This window comes from Ciconia boyciana, chromosome 14 (genome assembly GCF_034638445.1).
Source record: "Ciconia boyciana chromosome 14, ASM3463844v1, whole genome shotgun sequence".
Taxonomy (NCBI): domain Eukaryota; kingdom Metazoa; phylum Chordata; class Aves; order Ciconiiformes; family Ciconiidae; genus Ciconia; species Ciconia boyciana.
Window position 1 is genome coordinate 6640936 of NC_132947.1, and position 16546 is coordinate 6657481.

Sequence of the window (16546 nt, forward strand, 5' to 3'; positions counted from 1 at the left end):
CAGTGACATGGCACCCAGGCTGAAGTGTTTCATTGAGAGAAGCATGGGAAGTACTTCAAATATTTTGCAAGCGGGGTGTGCTGGGTTTGGCTGGGATGGAGTTAATTTTCTTCATAGTAGCTCATGGGGCTGTGTTTTGGATTTGTGCTGGAAACAGTGTTGATAACCCAGGGATGTTTTTGACACTGCTGAGCAGTGCTGACGCAGAGTCAAGGCCTTTTCTGCCCCTCACCCCACCCCACCAGCGAGTGGGCTGGGGGGGCACAAGGAGCTGGGAGGGGACACGGCTGGGACAGCTGACCCCAACTGGCCCAAGGGCTATTCCACACCATAGGGCGTCATGCTCAGCATAGAAATGGGGGAAGAAGGAGGAAGGTGGGGACGTTCGGAGTGATGGCGTTTGTCTTCCCAAGTCACCGTTCCGCGTGATGGAGCCCTGCTTTCCTGGAGATGGCTGAACACCTGCCTGCCCCTGGGAAGGAGTGAATGAATTCCTTGTTTTGCTTTGCTCGCGTGCGCGGCTTTTGCTTTCCCTATTAAATTGTCTTTATCTCAGCCCACGAGTGTTCCCACTTTTACCCTTCCGATTCTCTCCCCCATCCCACCGGAGGAGAGCGAGCCAGTGGCTGGGGGGGGCTTAGTTGCTGGCTGGGGTGACACCACGACACGGGTAAACCAATTGAGCTCAGCCTCGTGGTCTACAGCCAAGCGGGAACAAGAAGGTTAAGGGCCTACATGTAACACCGAGAGATCTTCATCTAGGACTCGAGTGCAACAAAACAGCAGACTGCTTTTGCAGGAGACCTTGCTGCCTAGCAGGGCGCATTTGCCGCACTTTCACTGTGAGGAGAAGGGCTCTTTGCTGAGCGGCGGGCAGGGCCTTGCACGGGGAGGCCTTTGGAGGCTCATCCATGTCAGGCCCTTGCACCTCTTGGGGAATTAACAGGTGAGGAACCAGCGCTCCCCCATGGAAGACGCTGCCCACGCGTGGGCCTCCCCCCGCGGCTGCTGCTGAGGGGGCGGACTCCCTCGTGGGGGCGCGGGGCCGCCCATGTCGAGGTGCACGACAGGGAAGGGGCCCCTCGGCGCAGAGCCCCTTCTCTTCCCGCCCTTCCCTGAGGGGAAGCAGCACGGCACGGGGCACGCTCGCTGCCGACGGCCGCCGAGGCTGCCCGGCCGCCCGCAGCCCCGCGGATGGGCCCGCCGCGGGCGGAGCGCAGCCGCGGGCGGGGGAAGGAGGGCGGCAGCCGGGAGGTGGGAGCCTTGCCGCTGCGGGGCTGTGAGGAGGGGTGAGGTGGGGGCAGCCCCTGGCCGAAGAGCAGGGGGAGTTTGAGGGGGTGAGGGCGTGGGGCTGGGGCTGGGGTGGGGGGGTGAGGGCTGGCCGGGAGGCTTTGGGAGTGGGGCTGCGGGCAGGGGTGGTCAGTGAGGCGGTGGGGACGCAGGGGGTGGCAGGCGTGCTGTGGTAGTCAGAGTCCAGGAGGTTTGCGGGCGAGCAGGCCAGCAGGGTGGTTCAAGGGCTGGAGTGCGAGGCAGGGCCAGGGCGTTGTCCTGAAAGCCTGCGATTTGCCCTCGTTTTTAACCTTGCCTTTTGAACAGGTTCACTCAGCAGCGTTACGTGGCCTTAGGGCTGCTGGAGCCTTTCACCTAAATCGGGGGTGCAGAATAAAACAGGGACAGAAGAGTGTGACGGGGACAGGATAACCCAAGTGAAGGAGAGAAGCAGTGCCAGCGACCACGTTGTGAGACTCGACATGCGGACGGGGGCAGGTGTCTCCCCAGGGTGGTCCCTGTCTCCTGAACAGGGTGAAAAACACTTGCTGACACTACAGACAGTGTGTTTGAAGGCAGAGGAAGAGGACTTGGAGGGAGCCTGCCAGATAACTGCCCACCCGCAGAAGGGGGTGGTGATGGCAGCGCTGGCCAGGGCAGTTGTTCTGCAGCCGGTGGTGCAGCAGGGGCAGGGCGTGCTGCACGACGTGCCAGCAGGCATGGCTGTAAGTGTGTGGGAAGGTATCTGTGTTTTTTATGACTTAGGGATGATGCAGATTAACATTTTGCAAGAAAAAGGGCAAGCAAAGAGTTCAGAAAGCAAGCCAACAGAGAAACCACCAGACATGCTACTGATTGAGGTACCAGTTCTGGAGGTGGTGAAGATGGCGATACGTTAGCTGTTAGCTTGTATTGTCACCCTTATTCGGTTCTGTCTTCAATATTATTTTTTCTAGGTGTTCAAATTTGTTGGACTTAAGCATCTAATCCTTTCTACAGCTTTTTATAATTTCATCCCATGTTTAAAAAGGCAAACTAAAAATTTAGCCTTTCTAGATGAGTAACCCATTGAAGTTCAGACAAGTTTTTAATTCAGTTTGCCAGTTTGGTGCTATTTGGTTTAGCAGCCTGGATCTCTTAGATAGCGTTAGACAATTTCTCTTTTTCTCCTGCATTAGTACAATACAGCAGTCATCGTTAAAGCTGGATGTGTAATATGGTCATATTTGAAATGCATTTTATTAAAAAGACATGCAAACATTGGTATTTATCCTGTGCTAGCAATTGGTTTTATAATAAAATATTTTTTTTCTTTTAAAATTCATGTGCCACCCTAGATAATTTCTGAGGTATGGTCATATTTAAGTTTATCTAATGCAAAAAGTATGACAACCTTGTTAATTGCCATATGACAAAGAAAAATACATAAGCATTACAATTAGGCTGCAAAAGTCCTATGTTAGTTTGGTAAAAAATTGAGAGCATACTTTCTTGTCATTTTCTTTTAAAAGGTAAATGTACTGAAATTAAATTTAAAATGTTTAAAAAAAATGAGGATACAAGTTTCTGTGTTCTCAGTGCTGTAATCTTAAAATGATGCTCTGAAATTTTATATAAAATTTTGAAGAGCTAGGTCTCAATTTTAGTAATTGTTCACCTCCCAGTTAGGCTGCTGTATGTTAAATGCAAATTTTTTGTTGCAGTTTTGTCCATCACATTTAAGGCTGAAAATCAAAATGAATGAGTAGCTTGCATCTTGTTGATAGCTCAGTTGCTTTGCCACTAGCGACTACCTTTGATTAGGGAAGTTGTAAAATGTTTTCTTTTTTAAATAGATTGACAGAGATAGTGGTGTCATTGTGTTTGAAAATAAGGTCCAGCAACTGACCCCACCTGAAGAGGGGGAAGGAAAGGAACGTTTTTTCACTTTTGGGGAAACGACAAGCCAGAGCTGCAAAGCCAGTGATGATTTGTCAGACTCATGCGATGCAGGTAAAGAGCAGGAATATGCAACTCCATCACAACAAACAGTTGTAAGAAATCCCAAGAATCTAAAATTTCAGATTTGTGCTCCACATCAGAAAAAAGGTAAGAAGTTAATAATCTTTGTAGTTCATTTTTAGATAACATGTTAAGTTAGATTTTGAAGTGAGGTTGAAGTTTTATATTAAATATTCACAGTGTTAATTGTTAAGTTTAAATTAGGTTAAATCTAACATTCTGTGGAAATTTGGAAGAAATAATACCCTTCAGCCTTAAGTGATAAAAGATACTTGTTCAGGCTGATGTCATCCGTGTTGTGTTCAGGAGAGACATTTTGGATGGCATTTAGAAATTAATGGTCTTTTGAACAGTATGTGGTATTTGAAACCTCCAGGGAGATTTCAAAGTTAATATTGTGTATAAATGTCTTTGAATAAACCTAGTAATTTTCTTAGTCTTTCTTAGTTCCCTCATTCAGCTTCAAAATGTGCTTGTTCGGGGGTTTATGGATGAGCTTAGAGTGCTTCCAAGTTGCTGGCTGAGGGTAGTGGGCAAGTATCAATGCCTGTCAGCAAGGTATCTTTCAGAACCTAAGTAAAAGTAACAGAAAATGTCTAGTTTACAATTTTAGGAACGTAAAAGTATGTTGCAGAAGTTAAGGACTGACTTAGAAGGGAATGGATAAGCAACTGTTTCCCTAGAAACCGTATGTCTGTACTGTAAAAGTTGGATGACATCAGTAATGTTGAAGAATCTGTAAATGTGTGTGTCGTAGTATCTGGATATTAAGGTATCTTGGCTGAGGTTGTTTAAAGTATGGATATTGTACCAATTATTAATGTCCCTTGTTTTAGTTACTGCGTTTATAGGAAGCACATTTGAGCAGCTTTAACAAAGCTAACAATGTTCTTTTGTGTGGGCATGAATCCACAATGAATAAATAACAATAAAGTGGTTTTGTTTGCTGTTATAGAAGGGAAGTGTTAGCTGCACATCTCTGTGTGGTATAAAGCATTGTATAAAATACATTTTGGTCTCAGCATGAAAATCATCACAGAGAGTGCACTTGGGAGCTGAGACAACTGTTCTGGAAGGGCTCTGCAAATATGACGTATTTGCCATTTTGCAGTTTCAAATCTTCTTCAAAACTGAAAATGTTGCACATTTACTCTTGTTAAGCTCAAAAGAAATTCATTACTGCTGTGCCATGAACTTGGAAATGTTATGTAATCCAGAAAGCATAACTTTATTCTATGACTTCTTCAAGGAATTGATCTTTTTTCCTTCAAATTCAACTAATAATTTTAAAGAGGCTTTTACATCATGATATTTTTTACATACACTTTACGGATTCAGGACTACCAGAAAGCTGAGAATAGCTTAACCTGCCATTTCCAAATCTTTGAACAAACTTACTTAGTATTAATTACACAGTTGTCATCAAGAAGTGTGTTGCACAGGTTGTAAGTGCAGTGATGAACCACATCTTAATGATGCTATCAAGAGAGGAAGTTTCATCCTGTCTTGGAGGCGAGAGCTAGGCTTGGAGTTAGGTTTCCTGGGGTTAGGTTCTAAACTGTATCACTAACACATGGCACTATTTTTTGGGCAAATCACTTAAGTCTTAAATAGATACAATAATTTCTGTCTGACAGCTTGATTTTTTTTTTAATGTATTTTGAAGTCCTTTTACGTAGAAGTATGAAGTAGGTTTACCCAAAGTAGAGGAACTATATTGAAATTGGTACTATTTTTTTAAAAAGTAAAGTCATAATTTTGTGGCTCATACGATCTAAATGTGTCTTTGTTCCCACAGGAGAAAAAGCAGTTTTCAACTGTGGTTTGTGCACATTCACCTCACTCAGAATATCAGATCTTAATCGTCATGTGAAAACCCATTCTGATGAGAAACGTCATGTGTGTCACCTCTGCCTCAAGGCTTTTCGTACAGCTACTCTCCTGCATAACCATGTGAATGTACATACAGGTATCTAACGTGTGAAAATACTTCATTTTGCATATTGTCAGAAAAATTTAATTAACAGGCAAATGACTGTCTTAGAGTTGTATTCTGTCATCATTTTGTGCTCAGAAGTTTCTCTGATTTTGTTTGGAGTTCTACGCTGGAAAGACATGGCCTGTAGTTAGTAACTCTCGGTGTATGTATTCATTTATTTTGTTAAATACCATTCTAAAAATTTTTGTCAACTGAATATTGACTTCAATTGTGTCTGATTCCTACGTGCATAATAGAATTTTTTGTGATGTTTTCATTTTGCTATATAACCATATGAAACAAATGGATAAATCGTGTTTATAATAAACTTACAGTGTACATTTATTGTATATAAAAATTGAAAATCTCAGAAAAGGTTCTATTAAAAAATTGTGCATGTTGATTTAAGGCAGACAAATCATACTGTTGTGTTGTTAAATAAAATTCTAAGAAACAGTATATTCTTGCAGGGACCAGACCCTATAAATGCAGTGACTGTGATATGGCGTTTGTGACCAGCGGTGAGCTTTCACGACACAGGCGCTACAAGCATACTTTAGAAAAACCTTTCAAGTGTTCAGTGTGTAAATATTCTAGTGTAGAAGTAAGTACAGCCTTACTGAATCTTTTGGGAGGGTTTGTAGGCTTTCACATACTGAAATTTTAATGTACTGTGAAGTTAAAACATTTTTTGACAGATTTTTAACCTTGAGAATTTTCTGCTAAATTGGGACCTACCTGTGCATATATCATACTGTCTGTATCATCCTTGGTTATTGTCAGATTTCTGTATGAGATCAAGTCAATATGTTACAGAGGTAGTTGCAGATGTCAAGCTACAGTATTAATACTTAGCTTATGATGCGGATGTGATGCTTGTGATGCATTCTGAATTGGGAGGAATGGCTGGGGTTGCTGTAATACTTCAATACTGTGAAAGAGGACTGTAGAGACCATAAAGGTAGGGAGATCGGCTGGATCCCAGGAATCAGTGGCCCATGTATAATGGAATCAAAGCAAAGACCACCAGGCTCCGCTAATGGCCTTGGACCGCAGTGATGGGTTGAATTTCATTTGTGTGCTATGTTACTGCAGTATTACTGCAAGATAGCAGATTACTAAAACTTTGTGGTGACATGCATTTCACTTATATGCATGTCTTTTGATCCCCATCACCCCTCAAAAAAGGAACAAGTAATCTGAATTCCTTGAATCCTTACTTTGTCCATGTAGTAATATTTATGAATGAGTTGCTTCAAATTAATATTTGTACAATTATTTAGCTTTTTAAAACTAGTTACATTTTAAGGGTGTTTTCTTTTTTATTATACTAAAATTGCTGCTAGACAATGTGTTTGTGTGAATTTGATCCTACAGCAGCATACTTGGTCCTGCTTTACACTTCATTCCATATACTGTAGGACAAGACTGGCTAATGTCTAAAATGAAGCTCATGTATTGTGTTTATATGCTTGGTGATGTTTGGTTTTACAGGACTGAAATTTTCTTAATCTGGAAATAAAAAAATTAGAGTCTGCCTAAGGGTTCACTTGGGAAAAACAGGCTTTCAGTCACGCACCTATGATTGAACGACAGTGACAGTCACCTATGATTGAATCACTGTCACAGTTTAGTGGATATTCAGTATCTGAATTTTTTATGTGCTGTGTCCAGATCTAAAGCTGTAAGCAAGCCTGAACGTTATTCCATGCACCTTACCTCATTAATTAGATTTTGGATAGCTTGCATCTTTAAAAACCTTGTCGGGTTATGTTAAAGTGTCCTATTCTTTCCCGTGTTTCAATAAGGAGGTATTCAGCACTGATTGCTGTTGCAGAACTCTCACTAATACTGCTGTAAGCTTTACCTGAATAAGAAGAGCTGAAGGAGCCCCCTAGTAATACCATGCATATGATTTGACTTTTGAGTCAAAACAAGATCGGCAATCATGTTTAATTTATTTAAGTGAATAGTGTTGTAGATTTGAATGGATCTAGCAGTGAATTCATTAAGTATGTTTGTAAATGGAGGAATTGAACATTAGGTAACTCCTAATTTTAGCTTGCATACCCACAATATTTATGTAGAACCTATCACAAGAACAGTATAAAAAAGTAGAATGAATTAAACTTTTGCAATGAAAGTGCTTCACTGGGATTTGAAGATTAATAAGGACTGTGGTTAATGAGTTTGGTCTTTCATTTATTTTCCTGAGTGTTTTCAAAGAATTTTATGTTTGGCATATCCAAGTAGCCTGAAGGTAGTAGGTATCCCCTTCAGCTGGTTTAAAAATTCTAGCTTTTATGTTCTTATTATAAGATTTCTCCTTTTGTTTATGTTGGCACTAAACATGGAAGTAAGGTCATCTGGGGAAAGAGTACAGACATATTACCTAAAACCACAACAGGCTGATTGTACAGGAAAAAGGCAGGGGCAGGAGGTGGGAGAGCACTAATTCTGGGATTGATGCAATATTTAAAATTGCAGTAGATGTATTTTGTAAAATTCCTTATATTTTAATTGATGATGTCTGTAATGTAAATGTTACTGCAGAAAATTTCTTATTTTTATACTAGGCAAGCAAAATGAAACGACATATTCGCTCACATACAGGAGAGCGTCCTTATGCCTGTGACCTTTGCAGTTATGCTAGCAAAGACGCATATAAACTGAAAAGGCACATGATAACTCATTCAGGTAGGACTCTGATGTAATTATAAAGTCTATGTCCTTAGGCCCTTAACATTCATAGGGTTAGAGTGATCTAATTTCAGACTCTAAAATTAGCACTTTTTTCATTTGTGATTTTGAGTAAATATGTGCCTGGAAAACATGTTATCTTTAAATTTTCTGGATTTGGCTATTGGAAGTCTAGCTGTACAGTGCTAGTAGTTAGTCTTGCTGTTCTTCCTAAACTTTTTTTAATATTAGAAAAATATTTCATTTAATCTGGTCTTGTTTTCTGTGGATCAAGTTGTCGCTCTTATTTCTCAATTACTTAATTTTATATGGAGGTGTATCTGACGGGAGAGTTTAAAATGTCTGTTCAAAACATGGACATCGTTGTGGCCCCAGATTGCTAGTAACTAATTTGGTCAGCAAAGAATTAAATTGTTTTAACATTGAAAGCAATGCGTTCCAGTCATGGCTCTGTAACGTGCATGCCTTCTGAGAAGGCAGTTAGTATCTATCATATACTTCAGGGTTTAACGTAGCTCAATTATGATATGTAATGTATGTTATGATTAGTGTTTTAGTTTGAATCAAAGTGTGAGAGTGTGGTTTGAATCAAATCTTGCAAATATCCCACTTACCATGTTTTGGTTCATATCTTGAGGCAGTTTGGTGCAATTAAACTCAATTCTGTTTTAAATGAGAGTCAACCGGAAGAGTCCAACAGTGCACCTAGTGTTATCCAGTACTGGTCGGGACTTAGTCCACAGAACCAGACTGGAGCTGGTTCAAAATCTGTGTGCACGTTGGGTCCTCAGCACTAGCTGTTTCTCTCTGCTCTTATTAGACTGCTCTAATTGCCAGTGTTGATGTAACTTTGATGATACTCAAACCTGTTGTGACTTTTTGGGGCAGAATGGCAAAAAAAGAATTTACTGCTTTTTCTTTCACCATTACCAATGGCTGGTGTTGATCACTTTTACTATGATGTTCAGTTTCTCTCTTTGCACATTTGATAACTCTGCATTTTTGTACATGAAATATTCAAGAGAAAATAAAAGTTAATTAAAATAATTCCTGATTAATAGCTTAGAATTATATTAATGGCTTTATGCTTCATCAGTTTGATTTGCAGCTTCTGGAAACCAAGATTTTGTGTTGTAATCAGCTATGTAAACTTTTTTAGGTGCATTGTCAACTAATAGTAACATTTTGGTTGGTCTGGAGGCTGTTGCTGTTAGAACATGGATGTTGAAATCTGTGGGAATTTTGTGTTTGTATCGAATAAGTAGAGAGAGTTTCTAAGCGTATGTTATTTTAATCTGTTTTTTATAGGTGAAAAACCCTATGAATGTTATGTTTGCCAGGCCAAATTCACTCAAAGTGGTACCATGAAAATCCATATGTTAGAGAAGCATGGAGAAAATGTGCCAAAATACCAGTGTCCGCATTGTAGTACTTTTATTGCACGAAAAAGTGACTTGGGTGAGTTTAAAGGAAAAAATTGAAAATGAAATGTGGAGATAATTAAAGGTGAAATATCTAATTTTCACTGCTTACAATGATACCAGATGTGTTATGTATGACTTTATATCATTACAGAATAATTCTATGGAAAATGTATTCATTGTTTTACAGGTAAGTTCCTCCTGCAAGGAGAGGTGGTGACATCTTGTGGTTGATGTTTTAATTTGTGTAAAATGCAAAGTAGCAAACATTTAGCTTTTTTCTGCTTCATACCTGTGGCATTGTGACCTTCTGTTTTTCAGTAAGAAGGTACCTCACAAAAATCTATGTCCAGGTTGTACTGAAAAGTTTTCTCTCAAAGCCACAGAATATAGTCAGACCTGTATAAAGCCATTTCAATTCTCACATTCTGTTTCTTTCTCAGCTCTAGTTAAAATGTGTATATGCATCTAGCTATATGAGAAACTAAAACAGATTGAATGTTTTAGTATATATGGTTTTTCGTGTATACCAAATAAGCTTTTACCTCTTGATCTAAAATTGTACTGCATGTTCAGTTGCTGAGCGCGTTGTCCTTGTAATTTAAAAAAATACATGTAATTGCATTAGTTAGTAAAGTGCAAGTTAACTTTTAAATTTGACTTCATCAGTCCAGCAGACAATAGTTTTACTATGCTTCAAGCATTCAAAACTCTTAGAATTCTAAATTCTATTACATCAATATCAAAGATTATTTTTGGGCTATATAACACCTCTGAAACATTGACAGTGATACAGTAAACTCAAACATCTCTTAGCTAGTTGGGGTCTTTTCTCAGAATGCAAAGAACAAACCACTGCATAAGTTCATCTTCATTCTATGTGCAGATAATGGAATTTTTTCTTTTGCCATCAGTATCAAACAGTATTGATATACAGGTTAATACTGCAAATATAAATTAAAATCATAATTATAACTGAAAATATAAATTAAAATTTTTCCTTGTACAAACCACTGTTCTTGAAATACAAGCCGTCATGATTTTCTGGGAATTTATACTGAATTTTTTAACTACTCTTGTTTGGAACTGGACTTGCTTCAAGTACCAGTAAAGTTGTCCCTATCCATACATTTCATGTGTAAATTCATCATCTTTTCTAGAAAGAAAGTGGTTTTGTACAGATGAGAGTTTTTAATAAATCAGTGTATTAGAAATGTAGCGTATTTACTGTATTTGAAGCAATGTAGCTGACCAATACCAACAAAACCTATATAAAATCCTAGGTTTTCAGAAATATATGAAAAAGATGTATTTAAAAAATATTTAGACATACAAAGATGCCCTTAGCATCTATTTGTATTTTCAAATAAAGATCTCATTGAAGTCTATTAAGTATTTAAAGGTAGAAGTGAAATTGTTGTTTACACATATACAATTTCTTTTGTTATTGCATTGTTATTGATTTTTTTTGTTTATTATTTTTGCACTTTTCATTTTAATATTGCAAATACTACTTCGGGTAGCATTTTCAAATGAAGTGTTGTGTATAGATAAAAGCAGGCAGTTACCGGAATTTTTGAAAGGATTTGATTTGTTAAATGATTTCCATTGAAATCAATAAGATTTAGGCTTATAACTGCTTAATTTCTCTGGAAAGTTACAACATCTTGCTGCAACTTTAGTTATCTTGAACTGATTTGAAAAATTGCCTATTTGGCAATTTTACCCCTACTGGAGGGACCACAGAAAGTTCTTTTTTGTGTTTTCCTCTACAATGTATGCATTACTCAGGGCTATGCACAGTCTAAATCTTGTTCAAAATTGTGGAAATAAAAAATTTACCATTAAAATCAATTGCTTTTAATAACTGTTCAGGTGTCCACTTGCGAAATCTGCATTCCTACATGGCAGTGGCAATTAAATGCACTTACTGTGAAGCTGTTTTTCATGAGCGCTATGCTCTTATGCAGCACAAGAAGACTCACAGAAATGAAAAAAGATTCAAATGTGATCAGTGCAGCTATGCATGTAAGCAGGTATTTAAATTCACTGAAAAATTATTGCTTATTCAGTTGATGGTTTGGCAAGGAGGGGTTTGAGGTTATATTTACCTTAAGAAGATAAAAACTCTTGTTACTGCAATCTAACTAAAATAGTGTAGTTATATTTATTTGCAAGATAAATGGTTCACAAATAAACAGTAAAATTGAAATGCTGGAAAGTCTGAGGCTATCTTCTTGATAAATCTTTTGTACATGAACTGCTTAGAAGTATCAAGTAAGAGCAATCACTTTCAGTGACACTGTGATGAGAACAAAATATAATATTTGTGCCTTAAATGTGATTTTCAGCAGTGTCACAGAATAAATGCAGTCTGAACTGAAAATTTTATTTTAAAGAATACATTTAGGGTAGCATTGCTTTGGCCTTGATATGGTGGAATGTACCATTGCTCCGTTCTGATTATTTTCTCTGCTAACCTTAGTAAGGTTAGGAGGAGAACCTCTGACCTTCTCCAAGCCAGTGGGCAGTATCTCAATGTGTTCTTCAGCATCTGTTTATAGTGGAGGATAATTAAGAAGTCTTTGCAACATCTTTGCGCTGTGTGCCTGAGTGCTTTTGTGAACATGTGTCACGGAGCTGGATAGTTATGTTATAGATATTGTCTTTGTTTCAGGAACGACGCTTAATTGTACATAAACGAACCCATACTGGTGAGAAGCCCTTCACTTGCTTGTGCTGCAGCAAAAGCTTTCAACAGAAGCAGCTTCTCACTCTTCACTTTAGGAAGCACCATGATTCTAATATTAAGCCTACAGTTTATGAATGCCCTAAATGTGGTAATGGCTATTCATTCTGGGTAAGATACTTCCTTTTAAGGAATCTCAGTAGAGTTATCTTTAGCTAAGTATTGCAGATCATATTGTCACAAAGGACTGACAGTAAAAAGCCGTGTACTGGTTGGAATGTTAACTCCTTAATGCTAAGCCAGCACAACTTGTTTGTTTTCTTTTCCAAACCTTACATTGGGGGATTAATAAAGAACAATATAGTATTCCCCTTTAGGTAGAAAATATCTGCTAAATCAATTTTCAGGGTTGGTACTGGTTTATACAATCCAGTATTGAAGTTACTAATGTTTAATACAGTAGTCTTCTTAAAACAAATAAAAAGGCAGTGTGAAGGTATGAAATCTAAGACAAATTAAAGAATTTGAAAGGTAATTGAAGTGCAAGAGTGCTAGGACCAGTTCAGCAAGGAACGTAAGAAATTATTATTCACATCTTCAAAATCATATGCAGTGAGAACATATCTCTGGTGCACACTTCTGAAGTAAATGTAACCTTTTTTCCACATACAGATTTTACATGCAAAACTTTATTGCTTATCCAGGAACCAGAAAATGATAGATTTTATTTTATACCCACCAAATGGCAATGTTCCTTTAAAGCAGAATTTTAATATGTATTCTGGAAAATCTTCAGGAGTTTTATGGAGGTTGTTAACTAAGTCAGCCTTTCAGTTAGTGTTCCAAAATTTGTCTGTCAGAACCATATTTGTTTTTTGTGTGTGTTAAAGTGCTTACATACATTAATATTTGATTCATATATTTATGCTTCATTATGCTAACAGAATAACATGCATAAGCATGCTGAAAATTGTGGATTGGTGAGGGCAAAAACTGCTACACCCAGAAAAAGAAGGAAGGGCAAAAATAAAACCCATGAGAACCCAAAGCGTGTTAAGCAAGAAGGTAATCAGCGAATAAGTTAGAATTTAATCATGTAAATTAGAATCAAGAATAAAAGGCTAAGGCAGTGAATCTCCCCTGCTGTTTAATTACTGTTTCACAATGAAGCTAATTTAAGTGCTAATAATGGAAGAATACTTCAGAATAGTCTTTATTGTGTGTCAGAAATTCTTGTCATCTGAGTTGGGTCATTGCTCAGGTACCCATTCTGAGACTTCTGTTCCCCTGCTCCTGCAAACGTCTTCCTAAACTCCCTGCTTAGCAGTGCTTACAAATGCATTTTTCTTTTGCCTTTCACAAATTCCCTTTGCCTTTATAAAGGAGGATGAAACACATCATTACTGAGTTGAGCCATAGTGAGTTTTCTTAAGAGCTCATGATTTATAATATACTGCTTTAATGCAGACCAGATTGAAAACTTTTCAATTTCAGAACTCAGATTGCATGTTAATCACAAAAGATCTAGCACATCTTAATAAAGCAGTTGTTCATCTTCTTTCTCTCAGACCAGATAGTGATCAAATAATAACAAAAATGCTACTGATTTAAATAGCTAGAGTCATTCTTCTGTCTTACTGTAGAGGTGATCAGGCCAGTTTATAGAGCTCTTGGTTCAGCATGTCTGTGCAATCAGAAACTCACTTGTAATGAGTGTTACTCATTGTGGATAGCTCTTGAGCGCTGAGCATTCATTCTGTAAACTTCAATATAAAACAAATGATGGTCCATAGTTAATCTCTTTCCTTCTCTTTCTTCTGCTTCCTCATCTTTTCTCATCAGGTTAAGATTCCCAGAAAGTGAGTAAGTTCAGTTTTTGGCAGACCAAAATGGTAGACTAATTGGTCAGTTGATGTCTTGTCAGCGAGAACTCCACAGCAATAAGTGAAGTGCCTTTTCTATCTGGGTTATGCTAGTACATTCCTGATACAATCATTTATGTTTTATCTTATTTGTAACTCTAAAAACAGATGAAGTATTTTTTTTATTCTCTCAAGTAAACCATAGCCTGTCACCACATATGTAGCAATATTCTAGCAGTTTCACCTTACAGTCTAAATTGGACCCAGAGGAGGTGTCTGCTCATAATTTCATTTATGTGCATTTCTGTTGAATTAGACAAAGCACAATACACAATGTTCAGTTAGGTCAGGCCATGGGCAGGAACCCTGTATCCTCAGGCATCCTGCCTTCCCCTTGCCTGTTTGATCTCATGCTGAATCTCTGCACTGTTGCAGGGTGAGAGCTGGCCATATGTTTCTGAGGTCACCTTCAGGGCCACCAGGGCCAAAAAAATAGCTTAGCTTTGCCGTGACCAGAACATCTTGTCATTTTTTGCCTGTCTGCTTCCCAGATGCTGTTTGAAAGCCCTAGTAGTCTCCCTGATACGGTTCTTCAGGTGATTTTTATGGAGTAAGAGACAAGAATAGAGATACATCCAAGGCCTAGGCATCCTAAAACCTTAAATTTTGGTATATCAGATTATATCTACACTAATTTGTGGCCAGTGACACCTAGAAAAAGTCTGACATAGCGAGAAGAAGAAATGTTGAAGCGTTTCTGAATCTAATGAATATATATCAGCAGCTGAGTTTACGTTAGCATTGACACTTCTGTTTTCACTGGTAAGGCTGTAATGGTATGGTTAGAGAGAAATGTTACAGCTGCAGTGTTTATGTTTTTGCAATAATTAGATTTTGCTGTTTATTAATGTTTTGCTATGTGCAAACAATTTCTTTTCGGTGTCTTGCAGATCCCTTCATATGGAGGCTTGATTTTCTAGAGCTAAGATAATGTGTCTTTAGATTTTGTTCATGCAAATACTCAGTCCATTAATTGACTCACACAAATATTAGAAATTTCTGTGCTGGTTCCAGAAGGTTTTTTCCCAAAGTTGACATTTGCGAGTGTATGTCTCTGTTCACTTCTTGCACAACTTGGAGGGGCCTGTGGGATCCTGTATGTGGCTTTACAAAAGCTTACTTGTGTGACTTGTGCTGTCAATGATTTGCTGTTACTAATAATTAAAAAATAAAATGCATGTATATGAGAATTAAATTTCCAGTTAAATAATGGTTAGTTTTCCGCTGATAAGAATACCATGGGTAGTACTCACTAACATGGCTTGTAATGTAATATTCAACCTAAAATATATTCATTCTCCAAATAAACTATAAGATAAAAGATATGCTGTTGTTATATATTGGCAGTATTTTCTCCACTAAACTAAATTGCCTATTTGTTAAATTTCTTGAAATATTTACTTGTCTTTCTGGTTAATCACCACAATATTTAATTTTTTTTTTTGCAAAGTTGACCTGGAATTGTTCCAAGATGTCTCCACTGTGAAAAATGAACATTGTGCCAGTGGGATTGTTCCTATTTTAGATGGAATAGAAACAGCAACTCTGAGAGAACAGAAAACAGAAATGACTTGTGAAATGATTCTCAACATGATGGACAAATAATGCATGAAGAGATTCTGGTCTTCCTTGTTTTCTCTGGTTGTAACTGACCGGTTCAAAGTGTGTAACTACGTCCGGTTAGAAAGCTAGAAAAGACGCTTGAACCCTTCTGTGCTCATTTTAATTCTGGTTGCAATTTCTACTGTGTAACCTACATAACATTGCCAAAGTGTGAAAGTTACAGGGAACCTTCATCTGTTTTATTATGTACATGTAATAACAGAATGAAGAAAAAATTAGCTAATTTCAGAGTAATTTATGAAAAAGTAGATAGGTTTGTTTCAGCTTGCATTTCATTTTTCTTCCAGATTTACTCACAGAATTGCATACTGATCTGAAGCAAATTTATTCCTCAGTAGCTCTATAGAATTGAGCTGCATGAACTTCAGTCTATTTGTACTTTCCTGAGGTGAGCACATGAAAGGCAATTATTTTTTAATGCCAGGAACATTTACTAAATCTCCTTTCTGCAAAGACTTTCATTTCTAACAGAATTCACGATGCTAAAATACAAATTTGTGCTAAAAAAGTGCAGCGTTTATGCCCCATACTTCTAGTAATTATTTAATGTTATTGGCTCCATTCTCTTTTCCCAGTGGTTTTCAATAGGTGTAATGCCATTATCTTCAGAAGAGTTCCTTTAGTTTTACATCAGCATGGAAAATAGTGGCAGAAGCAGATCCCTTACTTTTTGGCTTGTTGTTATGTTTCACAGCTGGATCATGCTGCCTGTCCTGTCTTTTTTGCCATGTCCTGGGCATAATTTTCTTTCTTCTCTCTGTTTCAGCTCTAGCAACCATGCAGCTGTAGGGTGAGTTGGATCAGCATGCAGATCTAATTAGAAACTAATATTTTCTCTTGTCTTAGTTTTGATCAGATCAGTTAGCTGGACAGACATAGAGCTGCATGATCGTTAGAGCTGACAAAAATGAAGCAGCAGCAGTGTGTGCTGGTGTCAGAAAAG

At 38.2% G+C, this 16546-nt stretch overlaps 1 protein-coding gene across 1 annotated transcript; it reads left to right on the forward strand.

Moving 5' to 3' along the window:
* The first annotated feature begins 1907 nt into the window (after nt 1-1907).
* CTCFL (CCCTC-binding factor like) lies at nt 1908-15585 on the forward strand. Its single transcript, XM_072879531.1, has 10 exons — nt 1908-2129; nt 3144-3357; nt 5069-5239; nt 5719-5852; nt 7825-7945; nt 9257-9406; nt 11245-11405; nt 12047-12229; nt 13003-13123; nt 15431-15585. Exons 1-10 carry the CDS (start codon nt 1908-1910, stop codon nt 15583-15585), a joined length of 1632 nt encoding a protein of 543 aa, XP_072735632.1.
* The last annotated feature ends 961 nt before the right edge of the window (nt 15586-16546 follow it).